The sequence below is a fragment of the Chelonoidis abingdonii genome, chromosome 16, assembly GCF_003597395.2.
Source record: "Chelonoidis abingdonii isolate Lonesome George chromosome 16, CheloAbing_2.0, whole genome shotgun sequence".
NCBI lineage: Eukaryota > Metazoa > Chordata > Testudines > Testudinidae > Chelonoidis > Chelonoidis abingdonii.
The window spans coordinates 12201549-12220600 of NC_133784.1; the positions used below are offsets into that span (position 1 = coordinate 12201549).

The following is a 19052-nucleotide window of genomic DNA, read 5'->3' on the forward strand; positions in this document are numbered from 1 at the left end:
GGGTGAAAGATCTTGTGGTGTGAAGGCAGCAGGCAGAGGAGAAGCCATGCTGGAATCTCAGGTGTCATGCTACCTAGGATTTAAGATAAAAGACAGCCCTCCAATTCCCTTCCTATTCTGTCTGGAGACTTCATGTGGGTTAACAGCTTCTCATTCAGCCAGTAGAGCCTTGGACCTTCTGGAAGTTCAGTTACTGCCCCTTGGTCTTAGAGACACCAACCATACACACGGGTTGCCTCAGTGTGTGGCTGCACCTTCCTTTAATGTTAGCATGTAAAGAAACCCCTGCCCCCTTCTCCACTAAGTCTTCAGAGACAGTTGTGGTCAGCTATTACGGAGCACACACAAAGCCAGCTGTGTTCAGAGGTCAGTTCTCTATTACTTAACACAAAGACTTCAGTGTTTTGCCATAATCCCACCCCAGATTTTTAAAGCAGTTACATTTTGTGCATGAGTCCCTTTGTTCACCTGAGGAAGACAAGAAGGCTGCAGTTCTGTGGACTACTAACAATCCATAGACACAAGTTAGAAAATCCTTGTCTATGCAGGGGGGGGAGGGGAATGGGAATAACACAGCTCACTAACATGGGAAAAGACAACATGAACAGCTAACAAAATCCACTTTTAGTAAGGATTCAGGGATTCTGAAACCTCGTTCTGCACTTCATGGCACAATTGTTTAAAAGCTGCTGTTCCAGCAGTGTCCCTTCCAGAAGGGGCTTGTGAGACTAACTATTTAACTCTCTAAAGCAGGGGTTGGCAACCTTTCAGAAGTAGGGTGCCGAGTCTTCATTTATTCACTCTAATTTAAGGTTTCACATGCCGGTAATACATTTTAACGTTTTTAGAAGGTCTCTTTCTATAAGTCTATAATATATCACTAAACTATTATTGTATGTAAAATAAATAAGGGTTTTAAAATGTTTAAGAAGCTTCATTTAAAATTAAATTAAAATGCAGAGCCCCTCGGACTGGTGTCCAGGACCCCGGCAGTGTGAGTGCCACTGAAAATCAGTTTGCGTGCCGCGCGTACCATAGGTTGCATACTTGCACCTGGATGCCCTACAGTTAAGGTAACAGGGCTGGGAACCAGGCAGGCAATCTGGTGCCCCAGATCTTTGTCCAAGGTCACATGCACACAGCAGCAGAGGGAAAGTGACATGGTTATCTCCCCATCTAAAATGGAGTTAATGCTCCTCAGGTGGCCAGAAGCAGGGGTGCCAAAACAAGGAGAACCAGGGGGTCATGGTCCCTTCACTTTTTACTGACCGTAAGGAGGATTGTGCAGAGAGGAGTGAGTGCTGGGTGGAGCCTCGGGGGGAGAGACAGCGCAGGGGCAGGATCTTGGGAAAGGAGTGGGGCAGGGGTGGGATCCCTGGAGGGATGGGTGACATGGGGGTGGGGCCACAGTTCGGGCACCTATGGTTCCCCCACTTTTAGGGTCCTTTGGCTGCTCCTGGCTGGAAGATTGCAGTTTGTTAAATGCACTGAAGTCAGTGGATGCCAGGCCCTAGAGAGGGGCAGAGTGTTATTTGAGTAATTGCTGGAGGGGCAAAAGGGGGCTTTATGGCTGCAGACAGTAGCGTTAAAACAATTTGTATAGTGGGGGTATTGAAAGCCATGGAACCAAACTGTAAACTCTGTTTATGGTGGAAACCACTTCAAGCCAGGGGGTGCTCCCACACCCCCAGCACTCCTAGTTGCAGCACCCTTGGCTGCAAACAAAAATAATTCTCATAATTAGCAAGTCAAAATGTGAGTCACAGAACTATCTAGTCGAGGACGGAAATGCCTTCCCCTGGCTGGGAACAGAGTCAAGAAACACATAGCCTTGGAGGAGGGCAGAAGTTCCCCATAGCTTCCTCCTACAAGTATATCATTGGTCTCCTTATTGGTTCAGAGACTGGATAAAACATAACAAAGCTCCACCTTCACGCTCCGATCGATCATCACTGAGCTGCATGTGCTAAGGCCTTAATACATGGAGCCTTCTGCAGTGTAAGAAAGAGATAGGAACAGTGGCAATCTACAGACATGGGGACTTTGGTCAGTTCCTTGACACTGTCTGGTACTTCACTGCATGATAGGATGTGTTCTGCTCCATGCTTTAAGGAAATCGTTCCATTGTTCCCTCCAGCACGCTTCACTACACGCCCTCACTAATCAGGCACATCAGACCCTACCCTCTGGCATCTTCTTAGGAAAAGCACCTTCAATTCCAGGCACGGAAGTTTGCCCTGCACTTAGATCAAAAAGAACCCACTGGTTAAAGATTAGTCAACCCCCTAGAGTTAGGAGGTGGAAGTCGGGAAAACAGCTCTGACACACAGACTCATTCAAAAGGCCACATTTCCTAGATCCAGAGTATGGAACTATGCAGGAGAGGTTGGTGGAGGAAAAGAGTTCACAGTGGTTAAGACAAAATGGTCCCTTAGTCCACAATGCAGAAGTGAGGTGAAAAAGATAACTCCCCTGTCATACCTCTCAGCTGCTGTTTGTAACAGCTATCTGCAACCCACACAAGCCTGCTGCAATTTCCTTATACCTGGACGTTTCAAATACTTGTAAGGTCAAATGTAAGGTGTAATCAGAGGGACAATTCTACTGAAGGGGGAATTCCTACAATTAATGGGATGAAATTAACCGAAGGACAATTTAGGCTCAATATCAAAAATATTCTTAACAGTAAGAGCTATTTGGCTGTGTACTAGTTTGTGAAGGGAAGTAGGTTATGAGCATTTAGAATGACACTGGAGAAGTGGCTGTAGGGAATAACCCTTCATTGGACAGGGCCGGGGACACAGAGTTCTGTATAGGAACAGTTCTTTCCCAGCTCTATGGTTGGATGGCCCATCTTAAAACTGAGCTTCATGGGACACTATCAGCTTAGACATCACACTGGTGTCTGAATCTGTCCTAATCCTAGCACAAGTAACACCTCTTTCTGGAACTGAATGGTTAGAGAAACTGTCAGATCCACAAAGTAAAAATTCTCTGTGTTCCTTGCACAGAATCCATTTCCCTAGGCCAACAGAGAGAGAAAAAAGCATTGAAAAGTCTAAAGGGATCAAGACTAGAGACTGGCTGGGGGACTCAGTACCAGTGGGTAACCTGAAGCTATTTTTAATGCTTTGAAACTGATTACATTTCAAATAGCTTCTCATTAAGCTAGGTAACCACTTGGTGCTTTCAAGCTTTCTCGGGTCATTTCTCAAAGTGTGTGGCACGAACTGTGGTCCAATCCTGCCAGGTGGGCATGTTGCTGATATGGTTGTAGCTTAATACGTCCCTTGTTCAGAGAAGCCATTGGACATACTAGAAATCAGTTCCAACCTGGAGGAAATGTGTCAACAAACATCATGTTTCACTTTTCTATGTAGTCTTTCATTTCCACAGAGCTTTAACTAGGTGCCAAATCTTGAAGTCTATAATCATTAAGTCAGTCCTAACTCAGGCAATACTTCCACCACTTTCAGGAAGGGCTCGTCTTGATATCAGTACAGCTTATTTCAGACACCAGTCAAATACCTGTATGCTGAAATAACACCATCAACACTAAATTACCCCACCAGTTGAGCTGTATCTATCTCTACACCAACACAGTTATATAGGGGCGAAAACTATTTAGGCCTAAGAATTTTCCCAGGTAAAGACTCCGTAAGGCTTTCAAAGGTTTATTCTTTATACCACCACCAGCCCCTGGGGTAGAAAGGGATTGCCATGCGGAGTACAGAAAACACAGCACAGCTCTGGACACAAGAGCAAACACGCTGTTACAGAAAGCGCGAGAGGCTCTTTGGCCATGCAGACAGACCAAACCTCAGATTTAAAGAACAGCTCTGTTCTGCAGAGTTTTTAAGATGTTACCCTCTTGTTCAGATCTGCTCCTTGTGCGAACTCAGAGCAAAGATGCCCATTTGCGACAGAACTTTTTGTTCTTTACTTCTGCCAGCACTGCAGAGCCCATACAGCAGCGTGTAAGCTGGATTCAGTTACTTTTTGTGCCCCAAGAGAATCACGTCGTTCTAGTCTTTCAGACCTCTGCAAAGCCACCAAAGTCACTGGCCTTGTGCACGTGTCGCGAGAGCACATTGGGGCCTACAGAACTTTTGCTGCTGGTGAGGTTCAGGAAGTGCAGCCTGACTCAGACCCCAAGTTTGCAGGACTGGCAATCAGCCCACTTTTACTTATCAGCTGAGCACATTTGATCTGAAGTCGGAGAACGCAGTACGGAATCTCATGAGGCCATTTTGAGAGCATAGCTGCATTCTCCATTCCGATTCAAAAGTCTCAGAGAGTAAGTTATAGGAAACCCTACATCAAAAGAATGAGAAAGTCCTACTGCACTTCTGTAGAGTCTTGGGATTTCAACCCACTAAACTCAACTAGTTTTTCCTCCAAGTTTTTTGCCCTGCCCATATTAAATACCTTACACAGGGATCCACCCAGTCTCCATAGAACTATCCAAACCAACATCTAGAAACCAATTCTATGCAGACTACTTCTGAAACAGCACACGCTAGCCACAGCTCCCCAGCCCTCACTCAAGTACTAGGGACAATAGGATCTTTCTGGCTGAGGCATTCAATTGCTCCTGCTGCTTATTCTCCACCTGAAATCCTAACAACCTGGTTTTATAGCAACATAATGTAGCAACCAAATGAGACATCACAAAGACGGGATTATGAATTCAGGTGAAGAATAAACAGCAGTGGCAAATGAACCCCTAAGCAACACAGATCTTGTTTTACAGTTTCCTTCATATTCATATGGGGAGAGGGGAGCAATCCAAGATATATTGCGTTTCAGTAGGAGAAGTCTCCTCTAAAGCAGTGAATTTTTTTAAGTGTCAATATCCTCCCCTCCCCTCCACTGACAGCTGATTTTCTCACAAGCAGTTAAACAGTAGCAATCCACACTTTTTAATTTGTCCCGCCTCCCGTCAAGTCACTACATTGGCTTCTCAGCTTCTACATCAGATTGTAGTTCCTTGTCCTTCCTCTTAAGAGATCAGCCCTACAGGAGGTGCCTTTTTTTTAACATACTCCTTTCATGCAGAGCAAGATCTGCAGTCTAATGACGAAAGTGTTACTTCTTTTTATGCCTGTTATCTCAAAGCCAACAGTAGCCCAACCACCTTTTAGTGTTGCTGGTGTGGGCAGAGCAGAAATATTACAATCAAAACACATTATAAATGTAGTCAGGGAACTGCTATGTGTAAACACTTGTCAAACTAAATCTCTTATTTTGTTAAGCCAAGGCCTGCAACACTCCACACAACTGAACGTCTATACATACACAGATCATCTGTGGCATCAGGGGCAAAGTTGGCCATGGATTCATAGAGCTCATCATCACAGCCAGGATTCAGGGAGCATTTCATCAGCAGGTCGGTGGAGAGGTGAGCCATGGACTCATAAACAGAGTCATCTTCCTCACCCTGCATCAGCTCCTCCTTAATGTGACTTTTCAGCATATCAGCAGTTTCCTGGAGGAGGGAGTGTAAGCAAAAGAATCAGTAAAGAGAGGATCTGAGAAATAAAGCTGCCCTTGCTGTGTGAAGTGCAGTGTATTAGCATGTTCAGATTTACGGAGTGATGTGCAAAATGTTTTTAAGAGTTGCCTCCATCCTGTGTCCAGAGTTAGGAGATTTAATTCCTGCCCGTGCTATAAGCAAGCAGAGGACGTAAGTCTCCAGGGACATCAGTCTGGTATTTTTCACCAGCACATCCATCCTCCGAGCCCACAACTGCATCTGCAGGTCTTCCCTTCTGGAAAATCAGTGCCAATATCAGGATAAGTCTGCCATGCACTTGTTATGGAAAGAGCCTTCCAGTGTAAACCCATATCTAAGGTGATGATGGCTCAACAGAAGCTGCCGTTGGAGCCTTTAGCTGGAGACGTGGGTCGAAGAAACAGTTCCTTACACCCCAAGCACTGTGAGAAAGGGCCACTCTCTGCTTCACTCTGGATTTAGTTTCCTCTTTTTTTGACAGCTGTACTAGCACATGAAGTTATGTGTTCTGGAAGTGCACAGCTCGCCTCTTCCGAGAGACCAACAGGAAACCTCACAGCTGATCATCGCTCGTGTAATACCAGCAACATTCATTTCTCAGGGCAATGGAATTCTTTGTGCAGCTGCAGCGCTAGAGAGCAGCACTAACTTTACAAGGCCTGTGCTGGTAAGGCAGAACGCTTCCCAAGCTGCTCTCCCCAAAACCCAGCACTGACTATGCTCCAGGCCCAGCCACTAGCTCTCTGCCATACAGCTGGAAGGAGCCGTCTCACCTCACCTCCTCTAGCTATTGCTACAGTGCCTTTTTAGTTGTTAGCATCTCTGGCTCTCGCCCCCACCAGTGGCTGCGCTAACATAGACCACTGACTTGTGCTTACAGTAAACAGGACATGGGGGATAGCGCATTAGGGCTGCTATTTCAAGCCTGACTGGCTCTCTTACCACAACAGGCGTGAGAGAAACAGCTAGCACAGGCCAGGCCAGGCCTGTGACGCTCGTGGTGTATTGACCAAAGAATAGGGCTGGAGGCAGCTGGATTTTCTCAGCCTCCTGCACTTCTCCCGGAAGTACACAGGTTTTAATGAAAAAGAGACGATTCACAGCCTTGTAACCCCACTGATTTCGGGGCAAGGCCACACAACCTAGCTAGTAGCTTCCCATCAGAAGCCTGCACAGTCCATTTTAGTCTGTTACTTGCCTTTGTGCAGAAAACCATCACAAGACTAAGCAGCACCCAAGTCTTCAAAACAGGGCTTCACCCCTACTGTGCAGGGCCAACGTCCCCCTCCATTGTCTCATTAAGTACCTCCACTTTTGACCATGTAACCCCCAAGCTAACAAGTGCAAGACCTTCTGCACAGAGATCTAAACCCAAGGCGTCACCTTTGTGCTTGCAAAGTGCTTGCCACTTTCAGAGCACTTCCCCTCAGCTCCTTTTCCTGCTGCTTTGAAGTGACAACCGTGCAAAGACTTTGAAGTGCAGGCAACCAGAGAGAGTTCTGGGGACCCAATGTCCCAGCACACTCTGAGTCAGTGCCATGGCCCTTCTCTGGATAGAACAGGATGGAGGGCTGCAGCTTTGGCAGCATTAGGGTTTATCTCAGGGGCTTCACACCAGGGGTCGGATGCCACGGACGCATCGGTAGCAGCACGCTGGTCCCGAGGGTTGTGAGTGAAGGGGACCAGAAGTACATACTCTGTTTCTATCTCTTCTGCTCCTCTCTGAGAGCCCTCTACCCATCTTCCCCAGTCACGCAGCTGCCAGCCCCATCTTACAGCAGAGAGGAGCCATGGTATGCCAACTTCCCCTCCACTCTTCTCCACTACTTTCCATCCCAGTGTGCAGCACCGTCCTCTGTGACAGGTTACCAGTCTGACGGACAGAAATCTGGGGCAGCTTTCACTGTACAAAGTGCATGCCCCCTCTTACCACATATTCATCAATGAACTGCCGCAGGTCCTTAAAGCCATGGATTTCAGCAATGTTGTTCGGGTAGTACCCATACTTGTTGGCTACACTGTAGGCTTGCAGAGCTCCTGGGCAAGTAAGCAGCAGCGCTGTAAGGTTCTTCAGACCATATTTTGCAGCGAAGTGAAGTAGCGTCGGCAGCTCTTCGTCCCTCTGATCTGAGAGAACAAAGGCTTTTAGAAATCAAGCTCCTCTCTGGCATCAACACACCCGGTGGGTGATGAATGCAGCGGCTAGTAAAGGGGGAGGCACACAAAAGCAGCACATTAAATAGCCCTTGAAGAGCTCCACCATGTCAGAATGGAGCGGAGCTTAGCTTGTAGAGCTGAGCCAGCCAGAGCTATCTAGGACATTCGGATGCCCAGTTCCCATTGGTTTTCCTGGGAGTTTGGTATACAAATCCTTTAAGGCATTTCAAAGCTGCAACTTAGCCATGAAAATCTCAGCTTCAAAGACACTCAGATCCTCTCATGAAAAATGCTGCAGGAGGGCACACCTGCCTGGCACACTGGGGCACCACTGGCGCTGCATTTGGCCCCAGCTGGAAGGGCAGGGAGAAGAGAGTGAAAATGGAAAAGCTGTTCTCTGGTGAATGCATCAGCAACATGAGGTAGGGGAGCACATCAGGTGTTGAGGGTGGGGTAGTGAACCCTCAAGAAACTAGATAGCAGAGTTAGCAATGAACAAGGTACATTCTCACTAAACAGCAGCAGACGCATGATGTCATGGTGAAGAAGCACATGGCTAACTTCAACCTGAGTGACGTTCATAAACTCGCCTCCCAGAGTGCCCATGCATGTGCTGGTTCCATGTCAAGAAGCATGCTTTGCTCATGAATAGTGGTGAAGCAGATGTGCACAGCCCATGTCAGGCACTGCCCAGGACAGAGGCTGAGGAGGGCTCCATCTGGCATGGGGGAAAAGGGAGCTGCCTGGTTTACTGGGGCTCTTTCTGGATATTCAAGGAGCAGCACTGTTCAGCCAACCCCACCTGGGTGTCAGCAAAGTGAGGATCAGGAGATTAAACACAGAGGCAGACAATACAGAAGAGGGATTCATAGATTCATATGAATCCCTCTTCATAGACTCTAGGACTGGAAGGGACCTCAAGAAGTCATCGAGTCCAGTCCCCTGCCCTCATGGCAGGACCAAATACTGTCTAGACCATCCCTGATAGACATTTATCTAACCTACTCTTAAATATCTCCAGAGATGGAGATTCCACAATTCTCCCTAGGGGAAAATACTGACAAAAAAAGGGTCCTGGGGTGCTGGCCAAGATCCCCAAAATCCATGGGCTAATCCTGGGAAATTCACCAGCACTCTGACCACAACAACAAAGTACTGCACCTGGAAAGGCTGCTCTGATCCTGGCATTTAAAATCAAATCTCCTACTACCAAACTGGGCCTGTTTTCAGAGACATTGCTGTGTCTCACTGCTGAGGCTGTAAGCGCTGCCCAGGCAGGTCCTAAGGCACATGGTCAAGGTGGTCTTCACTGCACTCATTACTTTTACAAAAACAGTTGGCCAAGACTTTCAGGAGTGACAAGTGATTTCGGGCCCTGGGCCTCCCAATTTACTCTAATTGTGAGCTCAACGGGAACAAGGAAGTGAAAGTGCATAAACTGTCACAATCACCTAGAATAACCAATGTTGATGGGAAAGGGTACAAAAAGGAGACAGAAGACTGAATTAGTCCAAACATAAAGGCCTCCTGATACAATTCAAGTACTGTGTTAAGAACATGCCTAGTGAACTAGGGACTGAGGACCAAAAATGACTAAACCAAAATGGGTATGTTGGATATTAGGCCCAACTGAGGGAGAAAATAATGAGGGGATGGACTATTGCACCAGGCACTCCCTTTTGGGGTCATTAAGAAACTTTGGGGAGAAAAACTGGTTACTGGCGCAAGTTTCACCATCATGGCTGCCACCTCCAACATCTACTGGGATCTTTTTTGTCCTAAGCTTGAGGGATGCGTGACCAGACTGGGTCAGAGAGAGGGACCCAGATGCCATCACCACCCTACCAGCTCCATCTGAATGCCAACCACCACCAGGGATGCAAGACTGAGTCTTGCCCCCCCCCACCCCCTTGGTGTGATCTTTTCCTTCCCTGCCTTACCTCTCCTCTTTCCTATCTCCTTTTTTCTTTTGTCTAAGAACAGTCCAGCTTAGTCAGCCAACACTGTCTATTTTCCAACACTGCTGTAAGCCTGTCACCAGAAAGGCAGCCAAAGGCTACGCCCTAGACAGCCCAGTGCTGGAACAAGTTTGCCAGTCTCACTGTGGCTGATCAGACCGTGTGCTGTGCCTGTGTTTTTCCAAGAGTGGGGCTGCAAGTGAGAGTCAGCATCAGCAAGAAGGTGCATTTGCTCTCTTCGTTGCTCTTTCCTCTCCCCTGGTGTCTGTGTTTATCTCAACTTGTCTTCTAAGAAATGGGATCAGCTTGAACAAGTACAGCAACAATGACAGCTCCAGTCCAGCTTATCTCATTTCTTCCCCCCCCCTCCCCCCGCCACCAAAGGACAGTTATTACCAAATACCAACTAAAGACTGTCAAATGCAGGGGGGGTTGTCCTTCTAAAAACTCTCTCCAGCTAAAGGAAAGGGAACAAGGGATGTTGTTAAAATGAAAACTGTATTTAATACCCTACATTTCAAATGCTATTAACTGTTTTTCCTTCTTTTCTGTATCTTTCAATAAAGAATTTAATGGGTTTCTTTGTTTGTTTGTTTATTGCATTGCTGAGGTCTCTAGATACCAAACCCCAAACCTCGTTTAATGTTGGACAGTGACTAGGTTATGTTAATGCCTTTGTCTCTTTGGGCCCCTTTATTCCATCTAAATTAATACAACAGCACCCAGTTTAACACTTTGAAAGGGACCTCATTTTCAGAGAGCAGGGGCTCAATTTTCTTTTAAAGATGGCCCACGTTGGGTGCCCAACATCACTAGGCACTTTTGAAAATCTTGGCCGTAGGTTATTGTCCACCCTGCCCCAGGCCTGCCAAGATAATGGTTCTTTCCTCCATTCTTTGTGTGTTAAAACCCTGTAGTTCCATTTTACATGGTGCTGCAGGTGACTCATTTTACAGCCATTGATTAAGGCAGAGAGTCATAACAAGGATATTTTTTAAAGACTTACTGGTTGTCATATCTTCTTCCTCCAGCTGGTTGATTCCAAACAGGTGCAAACCACTTGCAGGAATGTTGTTCTTCAATGACTCGGTCAACAGTTTGTCCAGAGCTTCTATGTTATATGGTACTATTTTAAAAGCCTGAACAGAAGAGAAAAGTAATTTATCTTGTGGGCATTTTCAGGCCAGACATTCAGTTCAGATTGGATGTATAAAGTAAGTTAAAAACAAAAAACTAAGTCAAAAGAACAGAATGCTAAACGCTCAAAGACCAGAAGGGCCAAAGTTAAGGTTGTACGTGCAATTTTAACTGCTTCCTGATGCATATTCATGATACTGTATTTAGTTATATGATCAGTTGCTACTATTCTCAGTGAATGAGTATGCAGGTTGGAAAGCACAGTGAGTGAGTTTGGAATGCAAAAATTACGGTAAGTCATTTCCTGAAACAGAAGTGAAAAATGAAGGAGTTACTTTACTTTTTGTGATATGCTCAGCTAGCCTGGTCAGTTTCACATGTTGCACAAGGCTTTTATGTTTGGCTTTCCAAATGATTTGTTATTTCTTGAAGACTTATTCCAGGTTCTGTAAAATCCAGTTTCTCAGGTTAGCAAAGTCTAAACTGGGGGGTTAAATTACTGCATTTTCCTTGAGCTGCCAATAAATCTAAGAGTTACCATAGCTCCTCAAAGGGAGAGAGCACACTCTGCTTTCTGCAGATGGCAAACATTAGGCCTAATTAATATTAACTGTGATAAAACGATGAGATTACATTTCTATCCTTCCAGCAAGCTCTTTCCTTCCGAGCGCTTTGCAAATCTTTTTTACTCACCTCCTGCCCCAGAAAGAGTTGATTTCAAAAGTTGCCTTTTGTCCATTGTCATTACCTGGCACATGAACTCCACTGGATTAGCTGCATTGGCCAACAAGTTGCCAATCTCTTCCATGTCACTGTAATAGCTGATGTTCGCTTCCCCCACCATCAAGTCACCTGAATATATCCGCAGAGATGCTGCTCCAGATGTTAAGTCTTTCAAAGGAAAGGAAAACAATCCCCAGTAAAAACAGGCAATGAGCGTGAGCACCCAGAAGAAGCACTGACATTAGGAGGGGTTTCACGCCACTCCATCAGCACAAGCTTTTCAATTTGTGGGTGAATCTGGCACGTATTAGCAGGGTTGCCAATTTTGGTTGGATGTATTCCTGGAGATTTCATCACATGACATAATCTTTAATTAAAGATTAATCTTTAATTTCTATCTATCTCATAGAGCTGGAAGGGACCCTGAAAGGTAATTGAGTCCAGCCCCCTGCCTTCACTAGCAGGACCAAGTACTGATTTTGCCCCAGATTCCTAAGTGGCCCCCTCAAGGATTGAACTCACAACCCTGGGTTTAGCAGGCCAATGCTTAAACCACTGAGCTATCACAGTTTAAATCACATTGTTAAACAATAAAATACCAATTGAAATGTATTAAATACTTTGGATGTTTTTTCTACATTTTCATATATGTTGTATTCCTGTTACTGTAATTGAAATCAAAGCTGTATATTTTTTTTATACAATATTTGCACTATAAAATGAATAAAAAAAGAAATAATAATTTTCAGTCACCTTAACAAATACCTGTGAGTGCAATCTTTTTGTCATGAAGTGCAACTTACAAGTGTAGGGTATTTTTGTTACAATAACTGCACTCAAAAACAAAACAATATAAACTTCAGAGCCTACAAAGGCCACTCAGTCCTACTTCTTGTTCAGCCAATTGCTCAGACAAACAAGTTTGTTTATATTTGCAGGAGATAATGCTGACCTCTTTTTATTTACAGTGTCACCAGAAAATGAGAACAGGCATTTGCATGGCACTTTTGTAGCTGGCATTGCAAGGTATTTATGTGCCAGATATGCTAAACATTTGTATGTTCCTTCATGCTTCAGCTACCATTCCAGAGGACATGCATCCATGATGATGACAGTCCTTAAAAAAACAATGCATTAATTACATTTGTGACTGAACTCCTTGGTGGAGAATTGATTGTCCCCTGCTCTGCTTTACCCACATTCCACCATATATTTCTTGTCGTAGCCATCTTGGATGATGACCCAGCACATGTTGTTCTTTTTAAAAACACTTTCACTGCAGATTTCACGAAACGCAAAGAAGGTACCAATGTGAGATTTCTAAAGATAGCTATAGCACTTGACCCAAGCTTTAAGAATCTGAAGTGCCTTCCAAAATCTGAGGGGACAAGGTGGGGAGCATGCTTTCAGAAGTCTTAAAACAGATACACTTCTATGCGGAAACTACAGAACCCGAACCACCAAAAAAGAAAATCAACCTTCTGCTTGTGGCATCTGACTCAGATGATGATAATGAACGGTCTGTACTGCTTTGGATTGTTATCAAGCAGAACTCATCATTGGCATGGACAATGTCCTCTGGAATGGTGGTTGAAGCATGAAGGGACATAGGAATCTTTACCATATCTGGCATGTAAACATCTTGCAATGCCAGCTACAACAGTGCCATGAGAACGCCTGTTCTCACTTTCAGGTGACACTGTGAACAAGAAACGGTCAGCACTATCTCCTGGAAATGTAAATAAACCTGTTTGTCTGAGCGATTGGCTGAACAAGAAGTGGACTTGCAGGATCTAAAATTTTACATTGTTTCATTTTTGAATGCAGTTTTTTTGTACATAATTCTACATTTGTAAGTTGAACTTTCATGATAAAGAGATCGCACTACAGTACTCGTATTAGGTGACCTGAAAAATACTATTTCTTTTGTTTTTTACAGTGCAAATATTTTAATAAAAATAACTATAAAGTGAGCACTGTACATTTTGTATTGTGTTGTAATTGAAATCAATATTTTTGAAAATGTAGAAAACATCCCAAAATATTTAAATAGTATTCTATTGTTATTTAACAGTGGCATTAATTGCGTGATTAATCGTGATTAATTTTTTTAATTGCTTGACAGCCTTAGTATTTACATTAACAGCCTTGTTTTAGACTCACTACCTTAACCGTTTGCTGGGCCAAGTTCTCCTCATTTTACCCACTGACTTCAGGGAGGCTGAAGAGGTGTAATGATTTGGCCCTCTATTCCTCAGACTGTCACATTAGGACATTATGTGCAAATAATGATTTTTTGATTTGCTGTCTGTTCCAAGAAAAAAAGATTTTGTTTCTAGTCAAAACTAACATTTTTTCAGAAAACCAAAAAGTTGGAAAAAAAAGTTGTTTCATTTGAGGTTTTTAAATTTTTTTTTAAATAAAATTGAAGGAACTTTCTTAATGAAAAATTATTTCAAACTGAACAATCAAAACATTTTGTTTTGACTTTTTGGGGGGGAAAAATTAAGATTTTTATTTTTCAACTGAAACCATTCATGACTTTGACATGAATTCACAAAATGTTTTGGTCAACATGAATTTGCATTTTGTGTTAAAAAAACTTTCAGATGAAAAATGTTGCCTAATTCTAATTATGACCTTTTCTTAAATGAAGCAACAGAGCCACTTGACTCAAGAAATCTAAATGGATGTGGATTAACTAGCACTATAGGGAAGCTACCACAAATTTATAAGATGCCTCAGAAACCCCACTGCTAAACTTTGGACCAAAAGTCTAAGTTTAGGTTTGTAATTTTCAGTCTGGTTGTTTTACAAACCCAGAGCGAATAAATGGGTTTGCATGAATTAAAGAGCAAGCTACACTAATCAGTTTGTTAGAGACTTGTGTAATGAATTATGTACCACAAATAGATATTAAATAATGATTGTATATATTACTGTTAGGAAATAGAAAGGTCTATTTGCTTTTTGTATGTGTTTCGAGGGATGCAGCAGTTCAGATTGTGCTGATAAGAAAAGTGGTTTGCGTATCTTATCAGTAAAATTATTGGCCTATGCAGACAGGAAAGTGAAGAAGAGGGAGCTAGTAGCTTTGGAGTAAATCCGGTGCACACCCTCTCCCTCCCAGCAAGACAAGCTAATATATAAAAACCCAAGGCCACAAAATCATACCAGTAAGAAGAATAAACAACTACTGTAAGACAAGAATGACTGGATGGAGTCAATGGGGTTGAAAGCAGAGAATAGATGTGTTGGAAACCAGACAGAAAATAGTAAGTTTTAGCAGGATAAGCACGAATATAATATTCGAGGTTAGTTATTGTGATTTACATATGATAAATTAGTGGTTTAGACTAGATAAGGACATAGACTAGGTAACTTGGTAAACTGAGTCTGCACAAAGTTAAGGAACAGGGAATAAAAGATAGAGATTGACAATAAGAAAGTGGAGAAGACACAGGGGAAGAAGAGTTGAACATAGCAGAGACCAGAGATTTTAAGAATCATTCTGGCCCCAAGGAAGGTAACTTGATCATTTATTTTCTTGCCTTATCTGTTTTTGTGTGTATGTGTAATTCCTAGGTGACAATAGCATTGTCTTAAAACATACATAATCAAGGCTAAAAGAAACTGTTTAAGCCTAAATTGAAGTGGATCTCATTTTTCACCCAGCAAGTTTCACTTCCGATATCCAATGTCTCATGGATTCCCATGAATTAGGCAAGCACTGTTGCATTTGTGTTTTTTACCTTTTTGAGGGATATTTAAATTCCCAACATAAAGAGTGCTAAAAAAACTGCTTAAATGTCAAACTTTCCTAGTAGTTATATTTTTGTGCCTATACTACCCAGCTGTGTCCTTTGAAGCCATTCCATACAAAGAACGCCATTTCTGGCATCAACCTTTTTCTGATGCCTTGGTGGCAGTGATAATATTTTGCACTTCTATGGATTCATTCAGCTTCCAAGTGCTTCACAAGCGATAACTGTTCTTCAAAACGCCCAATGAGGAGGGCAAGCATTACAATCCTGACCTTACTGACTGGGGACACAAACGCACAGGGGACAATCCCACACTAAGGGTACGTCTATGCTACCTGCCGGATCGGCAGGTAGTGTTTGATGTATTGAGGATCGATTTATCACGTCTCATCTGGACACAATAAATCGATCCGCTAATTGATGCCCATACTCCACCTCAGCAGAAGGAGTAAGCGGAGTCGACGGGGGAGCCATGGCAATCGACTCGCTGCCGTGAGGAGGGCCAGGTAAGTTGAACTAAGATACTTTGACTTCAGCTATGCAATTTGCGTAGCTGAAGTTGCATATCTTCATTTGAACCCCCCGCCAGTGTAGCGCAGGCCTCAGACGCAGAGCTGGGAGGAAGTAGAAGTTTGTGATTTCCCTGCCTCTAGCTTTTTGTGTTCCAACCTCTAGATTGTTCCTATCTGCAACAGTTTAATTGCCAGAGGGAGAAGTTCTACCTACCAGGAGCTCGTACTGAGACAGTGTATTCATTTTCCATCTTGGCTGGCACACGCACAGATTGGGCATTCTCTGGAAAGAATTCAACTTCTGTTCTCACTTGACAATCCAGTTTACATTTCATGATAATATAAAGTGTTGTCTGCACCTAGGAGTAAAGGCATCACAACATGTAGGTTCACAATATCCTGGAACCGTTCTTCATTGCAACTCCCGTGCTGCTCTCCTCCCTGCTGAATTCAGCTCAGAGCAGTGGGGACACCTTTTCAGGGCATCTAAACTCCACTTGGAAAAAGTAACCCACTACAAGTGATTGCTTAGAAACTTCTTCCATGTCAGATTTCAGCATCACACACAGAGCTCTGTATCTGGGTTCTGTGGATGGCTGAATAAAGCTGAGGACAGTGGATTCGGAAAGGCTGTAAAACTGCCAGACATCCTGGTGCTTGCATCTGTGTTTAGGTGACAGGTTTTAATGCCTCGGAGCGCGATTTATATGGTGAAAATATGAAATCGGTGCTTGTGGCACCCACTAGCCAGAAAATGAAATATCATGAGCACACTAGATCGGTTTCATTAGCATCATAAATGGCTCCCTTAGGCTCAAGAGCATGTGAAGGACAAGCCCTAAAACAAATATTGGACCCTGTCTACATCGTGATCTATAATCCACAACTTCTAAGGCTTTGTCTACAACTAGCACTTTTGTCAGTAAAACTTCTGTTGGTCAGAGGTGTGAAAAACCATACACCCCTGACTGACAAAAGTTTCATCAAAAACAGGGACGAGGACAGTGCTATCCCGCTGACATAGCTACTGCCACCACTCGTTGGGGGTAGTTTAATTATGCTTGCAGGAGAGCTCTCTCCCACACTGGTAACACTGTGCAGCTGTAAGGTCTATAGCGTAGAAACTGGTTAACTCTCGGGGGAAGAGGCTATATTTTGCGAGTTGGAGCAGCACCTGGCACAACAGGGACCCAGTCCCAGCTGCTTCTAAGTTATATGTAATTCCTTTGTGTTGCACCGATGAGGGAGTGCCCAGAATGCCTAGTTTTACTGCTCATGAATGTGATGCTTCTCAATTCCATCATAGCCTTACACAGATTATAACCCTGTCAACAGCATCCTCAGCTCCAGGTATAACCAGCAAGATCTCTTGTTACGAGCATACACCAGCACAAATGGAGGAGTTTTGCAGATGGAGTTTGTGGACAGAGCTGGGATCTCTGCTACTTGCTTGTCCAGTTTCAGCTTCATAGCTTCTTACCTGGAAAGTGAGTTTTTCCCGCTATTACTCCAAACAGCACAGCCATCATGATGTTATTGCTCATGCTCAGGAGAGGATCAAAGAAAGCAAATTGGAACAAATATACATTTCTTTTTCAGCTCCAAAAGACGTATTATGACTTCCTCAGGTTATTGGTTACTTCTTGTATCTATTTGTACAGCATCTGTCCAGCGAAAGCTCTATTTGTAATCCAAAGTATTTCAGTGCCACAGAACTATGAACTCTGAGAGGGGAAGTTAAATCAAAAATCACTCTCTCTTACATCATGCTGTAACTCTCACTCGGCTTCGGCCCTGCTGAACTGTGAAGGGGAGTGAATTCCTGGCCCAGACTCTCAGGTGAAGGATCTTACTGCCAGCCCTGGAGAATATTATCCTAGGGACTAATAAGACACCCAGCCAATCTTAGTCTGCCAACACAGGGTATGAGCATCTAACATCTTATATGCTGTAAAGTAAAGATAGTGTTACTCTTTTCTCACATAGCCAAGGCTTTAAAGATCACCAGTACCTTAAATGTAATCACTTAAGCATTTTGTTACACTAACAGGTCATCTACTACAGTGATTGTAATCTACCAGTATCCTGTAGGTCTTTTTCACACTCACAGTCTCTTATGCAGAAGACCAGGCTCTCTCAGCCATGCCAGTGGGATAGAGCCTATTAAAAGCAGAGCATTCAGCCATTCTAGGTACCAAAGATGACAGAGAAAGCCTACCTCAGCTTCTGATTTCCCCCTCAGCCTTAGATCATCTATGATTGTACCATGCCATGAGTTCGAGATTCCTAGCCATTGCCAGTGACATCTCGGACAATGCACTTATCCTCATTTTAAACATGAGGAAACAAAGGCAGAGGTGAGTTACCTACAGCACACGTTGTTGTGAGGCTTCATTCATGAAGGCTTGTTATCACCATGTGGAAGGCACTAGAAATGGATAAAGCTTTATAGCATGTAGAGTGCTGGTAACACATGAGGCTCTGATGTAACCTGGAAATGCCCTGAGATGATGGATTGCCCAGTAAATGCACAGGGGTGCTAGCGGCATCGTTCCCATGGATGTGGCACTTACAGCTGTCCAGGAAGTTCCAAACGTACCCCAGCTTTCTTTTTTCAAGATGCTCCATCCCACAAGATCTTGAGGCTGCCCAGTTAACTTTGCTCTTTGTGGTGAGGTTGTCTCCACGTCAGTCATAGTGAGGAGATCACACAAAGATCTTAGGCCTCAGTCACAGGCGAGAATGTTTCACAAAACACAATCAACTATTTCCTTTGAATCTATTCCCACCCCCGTTCCGTCCCACTAAGGAATGTTTCTGCCACACAGGGCACCACTCCAGTTCAACAGCAGCATTCGTTCTCCTACGTTCCAGCATGTTCAGACGCCACCACACACAGCCTTGTGCTGCTACAGGTAGGTAAAGCTTAGAACTCCATTAGAAGCTCAAATTCAGTTACACATAGTGACCAGTAGGGATCATGGCTGCTGCAGTTAAACAAACCCTTGTCCCAGCCACAGGAGTTGCGAGTTTCACCTCTGTCATTCTCAGCACCCGCAGATCTGGAAGCAAAGGCCTAAGAGTATGTTTCAGACCCACCACCCTCTCCGCCCCTCTCTGAACATGGGAGCATATTTTGTAACTGTGCATCTGTTCCAGAAATGCCCAGTATGGTAAAGCCATTTTAGACGAGGTGACAGCAATACCGCCAACCTCTAGCATCCAAAAATCAAGAGTCGGTTGCAAAAATATCATGAATGGCTTAAAAATTCTTGTTAAACGGATT

General features: G+C 44.0%; 1 protein-coding gene across 2 annotated transcripts in view; it reads right to left on the minus strand.

The window, feature by feature from the left end:
* The window catches only part of PIK3AP1 (phosphoinositide-3-kinase adaptor protein 1), a 79493-nt gene that overhangs the window by 22503 nt on the left and 37938 nt on the right, over positions 1-19052 (minus strand). For both annotated transcript variants that reach the window (XM_032778205.2, XM_032778206.2), the window contains 5 exons: positions 15981-16125; positions 11516-11658; positions 10637-10769; positions 7446-7642; positions 5299-5488 (listed from right to left, as the gene is read on the minus strand). In XM_032778205.2, coding sequence (XP_032634096.1) covers positions 5299-5488; positions 7446-7642; positions 10637-10769; positions 11516-11658; positions 15981-16125 — 808 coding nt within the window. The remainder of the gene's footprint in view (positions 1-5298; positions 5489-7445; positions 7643-10636; positions 10770-11515; positions 11659-15980; positions 16126-19052) is intronic.